The sequence below is a fragment of the Habropoda laboriosa genome, unplaced genomic scaffold, assembly GCF_001263275.1.
Source record: "Habropoda laboriosa isolate 0110345459 unplaced genomic scaffold, ASM126327v1 scaffold64, whole genome shotgun sequence".
In the NCBI taxonomy this organism is placed as follows: Eukaryota; Metazoa; Arthropoda; class Insecta; order Hymenoptera; family Apidae; genus Habropoda; species Habropoda laboriosa.
Genome location: NW_017100183.1, coordinates 803,724 through 816,019, shown reverse-complemented (window position 1 = coordinate 816,019; position 12,296 = coordinate 803,724). Strand labels below are relative to the sequence as shown.

Here is a 12,296-nt window from a genome sequence, read left to right as displayed (position 1 = left end):
AACCGCCTGGCCTGTCTGGATGGGAACGAATTTTCGGTGGATAAAGCTGAAAGTGTCGTGTTTGATCGGCCTACTCCCTATGAAATTCGCCCATGATAGTACACGATACGGAGGGCGTTTAATTCATACGTTTAAGGATAAGAGTAGGTATGGCGTGCAGCGTGTGTAAATGGAAATCGCGGCTGAACATGGAATACAGATATCCAGTAATGGACAAGCGGTCAAGTGTCATAGCTGCAATTGCAGTAACAACAACGGCGCTCAGAAATGACGCGACATCGACCTGCCGGGGTACCGTTTGCGTTCAACATCCACTGTTCTTCGGAGAGGAAGGTAAATACTAGGGTAAAACTCGACCGATAGTTCCGTAAATAAAGGCCATTCGCGAATGTCAGAGACACGGTACGATTCGACCATGCCAGCATTCCTATGAATTTATAGCGTTTCCATATCGATATTATTCTCCCTACTTCCCAATAGCCCCGCCATAAAATAGTCGTCGTATACGTTTTATGCGACCACGATAATCGCGATTAGAAAATAGAAAATATGTATTCGTTTCGTCGGGTTCTCCAACTGGTTCGTTTGCCGAGAAATGGTTGCACGATCGTGTCATTTCTCTGATCGAAACACGTAATATCTGTAACCAGAGAAATTTTCATTTAATTCCCTCGTTGATGTCCATATCGTAATTCGCGTGGATCAAAGTTTAACACCCATTAAACAAAAGCACAGATACATCGATTAACTTCTAGTGCTGTTCGTTTACACGCGATCGAAATAGAGATTGAGTAACGCGTTTATAATTTCATTTCCCGTCTACGGGCGTACATACTACCTGTATTATATATTTGAAATCGGTTTTTCGTAAATTACATCACCGGTGAACTACGCTTCATCAATCAGAACGATGTTGCCACCTGTGTGCAACGGTACATCGAGAATTTCGCTATTCGATATATTCATATTAACATTTATTCGATTCGCATGCACCAGTGAAATGCGCTAATTCGCATTCTCGGCCATAGCTGGTCCATCTACAACCAAATCCAGTTACCGTTCAATTTCCACAATAGCCTTGAGACTCTGGCTAACTTTATTAGAGTTGAACAACTCGAAACAATTTGCCCTGCAACATGGGGTTGATCAATGCAACAAATTCAAATGTGCTCGTTTGCGTGTAGAAAACAGTCGGGCAGGATTTATAATGAGGAAACTCTTCGATGAAGATTTCCAACTACTACTGCAACATAAAACACTCACCTGCAGAAAAACTGGAGCCACTCGGTGAAGCAATCTCGGAACGGATTACAAAAGTAATCTTGTTGCTTATCCGATTTCATCGCATCTCCTATCCAACGCATTCACTTTTCCAACAAGTACCCGCTGTAAGTCAACAAACGGTGCTTATTAATGTGTACGTTAGAGGGAAATATACGCGTACACGCGTACCATATATCGAGGTGTGTCAACGATTTTATAGCCTATCCGCAACCGCTACGAAATTTATCACACATTTTACGCATTTTCTTCGTATTTCTTCTTATCTACATACACCCTCTTACAAGTAACGCGCCGTCACGTGACTTAGGTGGCATAAAGAGATTCTCGTTCAACGAGAATGCAAAGGCATTCAAGGCAGTGAAGTATCATAAAACTTCCTATACCTCTTCAAAGTATTGCAAAACTCGTTCGAATTTATGGAACGCATTCTTAAAACGTGTACCCGTGAGAAATCCCATAGACACGGGTGTATTCGAATTGTACTACTCGAAAATTATTATTAATACGAAGAAATGACCGAAAATATGGAGAAATTTCGTCTAGCTTTTTCGTTTATAGTTTTCATCGTACCTGTCTGTGTGTACGTTAGATGCACGTCTACTCCACAGCATGCTGTAAAACATGTTTAATTGCGAAGCCTTATGGGTAGACGAACATCTAGGTCAAAGTGTAAAGTTTAAGGGTTACTACTGAAATTTGCAATCTGTACATCGAATGCAATATGTGCGCGTGCGTATCGTAATACGTGTGCCTACGCAGTGCAACGTAGAAACGTTTGTACATTCGTCTGCATTTCCACAAACATAAAATTATAAACCTACTACCGCAATATGCACCGGCATCATAATTCAAAGTTCGATGTCACTGACTACAAGAATCTAGTGGCGAATATAACTTATACGTATCAAGAAATTAACGACAACTAATTCAATTCCACGCAATAGTGGATTACCGATTAATGCGAACATTTTCTTTTTCAAATCCAACAACCATTTCAAGATTACACCAACGCTGTGAGTTAACAATCATTGTTTACTTTGCATAATGCACGGCAAGTAAATTTTTCGGAGCGTAGTTTTCTTTCAAATAATATCACTGACTCGTCGCTAGAGGGCCAGTACGATTGGTATTCGTGTGAAGTAACGGAAGTAACAGTGCTGCCCTCAAAAGATCTAAGTAAGTTGAGTGGCAAGCACGTTTTATTAACGGTAAGAATACAATATTTTTTAGAATTTTTATTATTTAAAATATACCTATAAAGCTAATACGTTTACAACGTTGTATATATCAGCTGTAGATTAAGTAAGTCAGTTTTACTTATCAAATACTGTATAATCGAACAATTAAACAAATGGGTTTGGAAAACAATTGTGGCACGATACGTTGCTAGAACACAGGTCCATAAACGAAATGTCTCGTTTGAAATTTTCTAGTCACTTCCACATACTTTATTAAACTTCATATTAAAATAGAAATCGAAAAATTGGAAACGTAAAAGAAATTAATTGTCAAACGTAACGGTATTATGGAATAAATCTCGTGTTTATAACGTCCCTATTTGATGTTATGATTGTTCGTTAAATGTGCAGTATTCCTTTTTATGTTGCAAATTAGGTTCGCCAAAATGCAGATATTCGTGAAAACTTTGACGGGTAAAACCATTACCCTTGAAGTGGAAGCATCGGATACTATTGAAAATGTGAAAGCAAAAATTCAGGATAAAGAAGGAATTCCACCCGATCAGCAACGTCTCATTTTTGCTGGAAAACAGTTAGAAGATGGACGTACTCTGTCAGATTATAACATTCAAAAAGGTATTACGTAATTTTATTAAAAAAATATTTTAATGTTTCATACATCTTTTATACTAAAGCAATAATTATTTTTGTACTTTTAACAGAATCTACTTTGCACCTTGTTTTGAGACTTCGTGGTGGTGTTATTGAGCCTACCTTGCGTATCCTTGCACAGAAGTACAATTGTGATAAAATGATTTGCAGAAAGTGTTATGCTCGTCTTCATCCACGTGCAACCAATTGCCGTAAAAAGAAATGTGGCCACACAAACAATATCCGACCAAAAAAGAAGCTGAAGTAAACTATAGACTTGACATTTACTTGCATATTTTGTAAGTGTATGTAATACCTCTCAAAAATGGTTTTAATAAAACATGTAAGAAAATAATCCCATGCTTTTGTGTATATGATTTCCATTATTTATAAGGCACATTTACAAAAACGAAACATTTTATTACGGTACAAAATTTTTATTTTATTTACAAATTAATATATACATCTTTAACATAAATTAAGTACATAAGATCAATTTCAATATGTTGGATTTTCTAATAACTGCTGCTGTTTAATATAATTTTCATACAAACTAATATCATTGGAATTTGGTACTGAACCACCTACCTAAAAAAAAATACACAATTTTAGCATGGTAAAAATAATTTGCACATTGACAATCTATACTCACCTTAGCTCTTGTAACATATTGCGTGTATATACTTATACTAGATTTCGTTACTGATGGCAGCGCAATTACAGGAGTTGTAACATCGGGAAATGATGCTTGTTGAATTAATTTCGAACGCAATTTCATGTAATTTGTAGGATATGTTGCATTACGTCCAATTAATACAAATCTGCAAATATATTTTTACGTATTTGTAAACATTTCATAATACCTGCAGAAGTAAATTTGTAAGTACTTTTACTTTTTATACAGAATTACGTCATTTCTTTTAGGATATTCAAGTTTAGTGCCATATACATCTTTCATAGATGGAAACAATAATTCGAAAGATGTGAATTCCGAACTTTCTTTTGAAATTATTAATTGTGAATCATTAGCCTGCTGATGACTTTCATCTTCGTCTGAACTTGAATCGTTGTCGGAACTATGAAATATCATGTAGAAAATTAACATTTAGATAATTATATGCTTTAATTCAATCTATGTTACCTTGCACTTGACGTTGTGCTGCTGGTACTACTTTGGCCGGTCATGGAAGGATTTTTCATATTTAGATTTTTATTACCAGTTTCTTCTCTTCTTCTATCCGGTCGTATCCGTACTGCAAATGGACTAAAACTGGTTGTGAAATGCGGCATGAAGTCTCTAACAGAATGACTAATTTGATACGCGTAAACTCCCAAAAGTACCGTCAATTCGTATGGTCTGAAAAAACATCTAAAATAAATAAACGAACTACAATTTTGTATTTACATAAAAAGAATTTAAATACTTATGATAATCGTAATAAACATCAATCATCTCTTCCATAGAATTTTGTACTTGTATTATTTCTGCACAAGCTTTCGTTACTTCATTCAGCGCATATGGCAGACACTTTACTACGTTAGTATCCCACCATTGCGTTAAAAGTTTTGTTCGACGGGTATAGTGGCAAGCAGGTTTATGATGCAAATAATAATCTGTTAGAAGCTCCCAAATTGGAGGCTTTCCTTCTTCAGGTACAAATAAACCTGTAAGAAATATTCAAACAAAATGTACTCACATCATTCAACTACCTCTTATATCAATATATTATTACATGTATATTTATATTTACCTAAGAATAAATTAATCGTATGTTGCTTTTCTTGATCACTGAAAGTGTTACTATAATATCTACTGAGTGTTTGCATAATATCATTACCCTGACTAGTCCACGGTGCAGTTTTCCTAATTAATGACAAAATAACTGTTTATAATAACAAGAAATGTACATGAAATTATGCAATCTTACCTGTAAGTTTTTATTCTATGTACTAGTTGAGAACCACCATATTGTAATGCCAATGTATCTCCATGATCCTCGTATAATGCTTCTAACATTCTTACACAATCTGAGTCAAATTCCAATTTAGGAGACTCCAATACTCCTAAAGCACATAACTGGAACCCCAAAGCACATTTTCCTATTGCAAATTGCGCTGTATTTGTACGATCTAGACAATCTACACAGTTTGTTCTAATAATTCCAGTTTGTAAGGTACCCTTTTTACCAAAGCACTGTCTTACATTATTTTCAATATAATTTGATTCATCGTATTTATTTTCTGTAATAAGCTTGGAATCATTACTAATAGACAAATTATTATTATCTTCAGTTATTGAACTTGCAGAATTCTGCAGAGTATGTGTACTGAATGAGAGATGTGTATTTGAATTCACTTTGTGAGGCTTCTTTATACGAATAGGTGGAGAAAAAAATAAATTCTTTTGGCTATAATATGGGTTTTGCGATTGAAAAATACCCGTTTTCAATACTGCATTATATGCTATGTTTGCCAAATATGCCATAACATTAACTTTCTTTCTGGAAAAAAGAAGAAAAAAAAAAACGTTATTCTATTATAACATTATATATTTATTCGACATCATCTTTATGTACCAAAACATAATGTACCTTTTATTCTTTCGAGCCATATCAAAACTTATATATTGAATATGATGTTCTGGAGGTAAAAATTGGTTTAAATATTTAACAGCCATGCATAATTCTTCACTCAATGTACTTTCATGTTTCTTTTTCTCACGTTTCTTAACAAGATTAAGAATTATAATTGGAGAACCATACCTCCTTAGAAGTTGATTGAAATGTGCACCTGAGTTTTTTTTTAAATAATATCAAAATGCTATTTGCATAATGTATGTGAAAATTGTTGCAATATTGTTTAATTTTCTTACCTGCTGTTTCTACATAAGGATCAGCCAAATCACAAGTGATTGTAGGTTTAGGAACCATTTTACTAACTTCTTGGCTCCAATGCCCAGGAACCGATCCACGCATTTGAACAAAAGAACTAAAACGTCCTTTACTTAAAGAACTTACTCCAGAATCATGTACAATTTGTTCCGTTTCTACTTCATTTGCGACATCTCCCTTAATTTATAAGATTGTCAATTAATAATATACAATTATAATAGGAAAACGTAAAAATTATTTGAGTATACATACATCAAAATTCGCTCCGCGTTTCAAGAATCTAGTACCTGCATATTTATTACTTCTTCTGGCTATAATAGTTACATACATGGATCTTCCAAAAATACTAACATTTGATTGTCCAAGGAAACCGTGTATAATATATAAAATCCAGTCGGGATGCAAATCTTTTTCCACTGGTTTTAATAAATGAGAATTCCACACAAATCGACGATGTGGATTACTTCGTACACCGTAATCAACATATTTTCCTGTATCGCTGAAAATGTTAATAATTTGGTATTTAATTTTTAGAAATTTAGCATTTAATTATTATTATCAAACCTGTTATTCTGATATCTTTTCTTAAATGCCCACATGTTAAAAAAGTCTTCTTCTTCTTCTTCAGTATTGTTAGTCTTTGTTTGATTTATGTTCTCGTTATCTGTACTCGAAATATCAGATTTAATATGCTTTGGTGGAGTCATATTACTTTGCAAAGTATGTGTCAAATCATAAGAGTAACTGAAATAAAAGTTACTACGAAGATCTATGCTTTGAAACATTTTTACATATCTTTGTTCATCAGGATGAAAAGCACGGACATTATCACTTGGAATATAAATCATTGAAGTATCCTCTATTTTATATATGGTGTGATGACCAATTACAGCCACCCTACGTCGTTTTGTAACCATAATTATATAGTATCCTTCCAAGAAACGTACAAAACCTGTCACAAGATTATCAAGTGTTTTCTTGAAATGAATAAATTGTTATAACTTTTATTTATTACAAAATCTAATATGTTGTGTATATAACATGCTTAAATCTATGATTACAATTAAAATGGCATGCAAATATTGTATTATTGTGTTATACCATGCTAAAACAATCATACATATGCTGTGATATCTTACACATGGTATATTTATATTGGTACAATATTTAATAATAAATTTCATTGCATACTATAAAAATGGCATAGAGAATAATCATTACCATATTAAAGTTATACTTTTATTTCATTATTTTCTCTTTATATTGATTTTATATACAAATTTACTTAAATTCAACAGTGTACCATTTAAATGGAAGCAATTATTAGATCCTCTGTTAGAAGGTATTCTGTATCAAACATGTGACAATTGACTTTCAATATTAAACTCAATGGTCCTTACCAAGAAGACCAAATGCTCGTACTAGTCGAGGAAAAGTATCTCTCTGCCACATCGTATTCCAGGTGAATTTAGTTTGAGTTGGTTTGTGCAATGGTTTCTGACTTTCTTGGTGTTCACATTCTTTTGATACACCATTGTCAGATGTAGATTCTTTGTAAATGCTGCCTTTGTTAGCAAGCAAATATAAGGAAACTAAGTTTTGTATAATGATTCAGCGATAATTTTATTCAAGTACTATCACATATATGTTATTCTGTGTCTAGCATTAGACTACAATAAACATATGGTGAAAAAGTAAAACGTGCAAAACATAAAAGGTACACAATGTATTTATATGCTAATAAAAAATATGGCACTTATATACAAAATTATATTAGTATTTTCTGTATATTGCATACAATTATACATCATCCATAATTATTACAAGTTGTGAAAGCATCCTATATTATGGAAGCATATACATGCATCGATAGTTTATGATATAACCAAGAAAAAGGTGGACCATAATTGCTTACCAACAATTCCAAAAGCTGAGATAATTCTTGCAACTCCACCGCTATTATTGCGTTGTCCAACACGTGTACGATTACCCATGTTTATTTCATTTACAAGATCCTTTATTTCATCTTGCGTATATTCTCTCTTATCATCTATAACAACTAATTCTTTTGGTTCCATACGATCAATTTTTAATACCCGAAAACGTGTTAAGGTATTATTTGATCCCATCAAATAAAATTTCTGAAAGATAAATTATATTTTACTTCTCAAAATATTTAAATAATTTATTAATCCAAAGCTAAACTTACTGATTTCGTTTCATAAAGAGCAATTTTTTGTATAGAAGAAATGATAGGATGAAACACTACGGTTGGAATTATATTTTCATCCATTTTAAAATAATCCTTGTTAAGAAACAAATATTTTTGGCTTTCTCTAATATGTAACTGCCTTCGCGTATCACTCAAGTTGTCATTTTACATGACTTCTAACAGCTACTACCTACTGACATTCATAACAGTGTATTAGTCAATGAAACTTCATAATTTTTATTACTTTAAACATTTTTTTCTTATTTCAGTGTGTACTAAAGAATTGAGTGATTAATATAGAATTTTTTGGTTGGTTTATGTGATTAATTTTTGTGTACTTATCATTGGACGATGGCAACGTACCATCGGTAGTCGGGCTTGTCACGACGGATAACTCGTCGAGGTGTCTAGCAATACAGAAATGTGTTAGACAAGGAAAGGAATAGAGGTAGACAAGGATAACACTGACGCAACGAGTAAGACAAGGAAAGCAATAGGGATAGACAAGGACAGAAAAACCAGACTGCCGCCATCTTGTATTTGGTGACGGGAACTGCGACTTTTCAATAGGAACACAGAATATAAACAGAGGTATTAGACAAGGAAAGCACTAGTGTGCGAGAAGGATAGAGAGAAAACGCATCCTATTGGCTGGGAGCCGCCATAGCTCCATTTCCCACGGGCTAAATCAGTCGACCAGGGAAAAATCATTAATAACTCAATAATTACGATGATTTTGTGAACTTTTAGAATCGAAGAATGAAGTGTGGGCCTTCAGTAACTTTCTCCTATACTTTTTAATGCACTAAACTCTTTCGATAATTAATTATTAACAATATTAGTACGTGATGTCGGGAACGATACCGCGTACCGACAAGTACCTTAACGGTTTATCAATAATTTCGTAGCTTTCTACTAAATTCTCATGCAACTAACTATATGCGTCTGAAAGACAACTCCCTTAGCTGCATTCTCATATAATTTTCATTAATATATCCCTTGTGGTTTGATAGTTATTTAATATTCTTTAGGTGAGTATTACACGCGTCGCATTCAAGGATAACACATTTTCGTTATTTCAACAGATATGCGTGATTAATTATGCACTTTGAAGCATGAAGAATGTAGAATGGACTTTTATCTATATTCTCCAATAATTTTGGTAGCCGTAGGTGACGTGGTTTATTAGATATTAGCAATTGTTTATAACAGTTGACTATATTCGAGTACGATGAATAGGAGACTCTCCCCTATAATGTTTAATAACTCGTGAACTAGACCGAATATGTTGATAAAAATTATATGAGAATGTAGCTAAGGAAGTTGCCTTTTAGATGCATTTAGTTACTTGCATAGGAATTCATTAGAAAGTTATGAAATTGTTGAAAAACCGTAAACGTATATAAACGTAAACGGTATCGTTCTCGACATCCCGTACTAAAATTGTTAATAACTAATTATTGAAAGGGTGTATTGCAGTAAAAACTACATGTGAAAGTAGCTAAAGGTCCACACTATATTCTTCAATTCTAAAAGTTCACAGAATCATCGTAATTATTGAGTTATTAACGAAAATGACGGAAAATATTTACGCTTGAATACGACGAGTGTAGTATTTATCCAAATAATGTTTAATATCTCGCAAATTACGACGGACATGTTAACGAAAGTTGAAAGAGAAACTAGCTAAAGTAATGGCCTTTCGAACGCATATATTAAAGTGCATAAATTATGTGTGGAAAGTTACAAAATTAATGAAAAACGAGAAGGATGCGCGGTATCCCGTACTACATTTGCTGACATCACGTACTAAAATTGTTATAACTAATTATTGAGGGGGTCTAGGACACTAAAAACTATATGTAAAAGTTGCTAAAGGTCCACACTACATTCCTCAATCCTAAAAGTTCACAGAATCATCGTAGTTATTGAGTTATTAATGATTTTTCACCGGACCACGTGGCTGAGGTCCTGAGAGGCGAAGCATGGCGGCCCGCCAGCCAATAGGAAGCGTTTTCTCTCTATCCTTCTCGCACACTAGTGCTTTCCTTGTCTAATGCCTCTGTTTATATTCTGTGTTCCTATTAAGAAATGGTAGTTCAGATCCCTAAATGTTAGATGGCGTTAGTCTCGCCTGACACCTTTTTCTGTCCTTGTCTATCCCGTTCCTTTCCTTGTCTAACACATGGCACTATTGCTATCCTCGTCTAACTCGTTATACTGTTGCTATCCTTGTCTAACTCGTTATACTGTTGCTATCCTTGTCTAACTCGTTATACTGTTGCTATCCTTGTCTAACTCATTTCTCTAGTGCTATCCTCGTCTTCCCCTATTTCTTTCCTTGTTTAACTCGTTTCTCTAGTGCTATCCTCGTCTTCTGTTATTTTGTTTCTTATCTCCATTGCTATCCTTTTCACGGATTCAGCATAGTTAAGGGCACTCGCAGCCCTCCTGTCGTGGATAAGGAAATGCATTAGGTGTTAGGTGTATCCTGTACCTTTTGTATGGTAGCATATATCATAAGTTGGACCTCTGGAAGTAATAATTAATTCTTACAAGAGTAAAAATGTTTGAAGGTAGAATAAAATTTAAGGAGTAGATTTAATAATTTATTATTTATTTACATAGATGTAAGAATTTTCTAAAAGGTACAATATACTTTGTACAATAAATGTTGTTTCTAGATGAATCTATGGTATCATTTCTTAACTTCTTATATTTATTTAAATTTCTTCTTGAGCTCTACAAAGTTCGTGAAATTCAACACCGTGCAAACTGCCGCTAATGCGACAGTTACACCAAAACATACTTTATCACGTGTTCCACGAATAAGAAATACAGGTTTTGTCATGTCAGCCTACAAATTACATACTTTGTTATATTTCCTTTGTTAACATAATTTCTTTGTTAACAATACAAACATATATTTACCTGCATTTCCTGTCGCAATTTTAGAATTTTTGGACTCACTGTAGAATAATGTTGTGTAGATGAAGCTGTAGCTACAGGTTTGGTTTTAATAGTATCGTACATCATTTGTGGAAGGTTTTTTTCTAGTGGACGTGGTGACTGCAATATAATTATCAATTTTTTAAAATATTTATGCAGTATAATGTAATAAATATAATAGACACAAATGACATTATTATATGATATATGTTGTATAATATATGTTATTACATTCCTACAATATGATATAAAATATCACTTAAAAATAAATAATTGAATATCGAATTTACTGTTTTTCTTTCACGACTACATAATAAGGTACACAACAAAGTGTATTTCATTGAAACAAAAGAGTAGAGATTCTAAAAGTAAGTCAGTGTACTTGGAGCAGTATATGGACATATACGGATTTTCAGATTTATTACGTAGTAAAATACCTTTAATTGCCATTTACTTACTAATGGAGAAAGAGCTTCTAATTGTGAGGTTTGTTTCAAGCGGCCAGTCAATGAATTGAACTTGTGGAACGACATTTTTCTTACTTACGCAACTTACCTTATCATACGGTTCTCGCCTTTGTAGTGATTTTAATTCCCTCTGCATGAAAGACGCATTTGCTACAAAGTAAACTAATGTAGGTTGGTAGAACGCAGGCTAGCCATTTTTACAAAATATCCCAATAATCAACATTTTAATTTATTTAAATATTACATGCAAAACATCATTAAATGAACAGTATATATTACTTCATTTTAAACTATATAACAAATAGTACCGCTTTTAAAAGTGATGGATTTATAGAACATTAGTTACCTTAAAATGATATTACGAATAAAATATCTTATTGCATACTTTTAATTTCCATACCTTTTAATTTATATTATTCAAATTTGTTATATGTTGCCAATCGTTAACAAATTAACTAGTTTATTTCTTTATTTTACTTTGGCCTATATTAAATTCTGATTATAACTAGCGCTCTCTGTGAAAAATTATCCATAGGTTAGAAGCTCCAAATAAAGATTATACTTTGAAAAACAGTATATCTTGTCGAATATTTTATGAATTGTAAACATGTTGCAAGTAATTTTAATATAATTATTATATAATTTGCAACTAGCAAGGACATAA

General features: G+C 33.1%; 3 protein-coding genes across 5 annotated transcripts; 1 reads left to right on the top strand and 2 right to left on the bottom strand.

Moving 5' to 3' along the window:
- Positions 1–2,448: 2,448 nt before the first annotated feature.
- Positions 2,449–3,381, top strand: LOC108579151 (ubiquitin-60S ribosomal protein L40). The gene is made up of 3 exons (XM_017942601.1): positions 2,449–2,492; positions 2,899–3,098; positions 3,185–3,381. The coding sequence occupies exons 2-3, from the start codon at positions 2,909–2,911 to the stop codon at positions 3,379–3,381; spliced, it is 387 nt and encodes a 128-aa protein (XP_017798090.1). The 5' UTR covers positions 2,449–2,492; positions 2,899–2,908.
- Positions 3,382–3,611: 230 nt separating this feature from the next.
- Positions 3,612–8,297, bottom strand: LOC108579134 (polyphosphoinositide phosphatase). Its single transcript, XM_017942585.1, has 14 exons — positions 8,214–8,297; positions 7,920–8,145; positions 7,405–7,569; positions 6,569–6,956; positions 6,257–6,503; positions 5,986–6,181; positions 5,705–5,903; positions 5,042–5,614; positions 4,865–4,977; positions 4,538–4,778; positions 4,255–4,470; positions 4,007–4,189; positions 3,766–3,934; positions 3,612–3,701 (listed from the first exon to the last, which is right to left on the bottom strand). Exons 1-14 carry the CDS (start codon positions 8,295–8,297, stop codon positions 3,612–3,614), a joined length of 3,090 nt encoding a protein of 1,029 aa, XP_017798074.1.
- Positions 8,298–10,900: 2,603 nt separating this feature from the next.
- Positions 10,901–12,132, bottom strand: LOC108579245. Of its 3 annotated transcripts, XM_017942729.1 has the most exons (4): positions 12,033–12,132; positions 11,721–11,782; positions 11,148–11,285; positions 10,901–11,073 (listed from the first exon to the last, which is right to left on the bottom strand). In XM_017942729.1, exons 2-4 carry the CDS (start codon positions 11,766–11,768, stop codon positions 10,936–10,938), a joined length of 324 nt encoding a protein of 107 aa, XP_017798218.1. In that variant the 5' UTR covers positions 11,769–11,782; positions 12,033–12,132; the 3' UTR covers positions 10,901–10,935. The 3 variants fall into 3 exon arrangements, with proteins under 3 accessions (XP_017798218.1, XP_017798220.1, XP_017798217.1); XM_017942731.1 differs by lacking the exon at positions 12,033–12,132 and having other exon boundaries at positions 11,721–11,883; XM_017942728.1 differs by lacking the exon at positions 12,033–12,132 and having other exon boundaries at positions 11,624–11,772.
- Between the last annotated feature and the right edge of the window lie 164 nt (positions 12,133–12,296).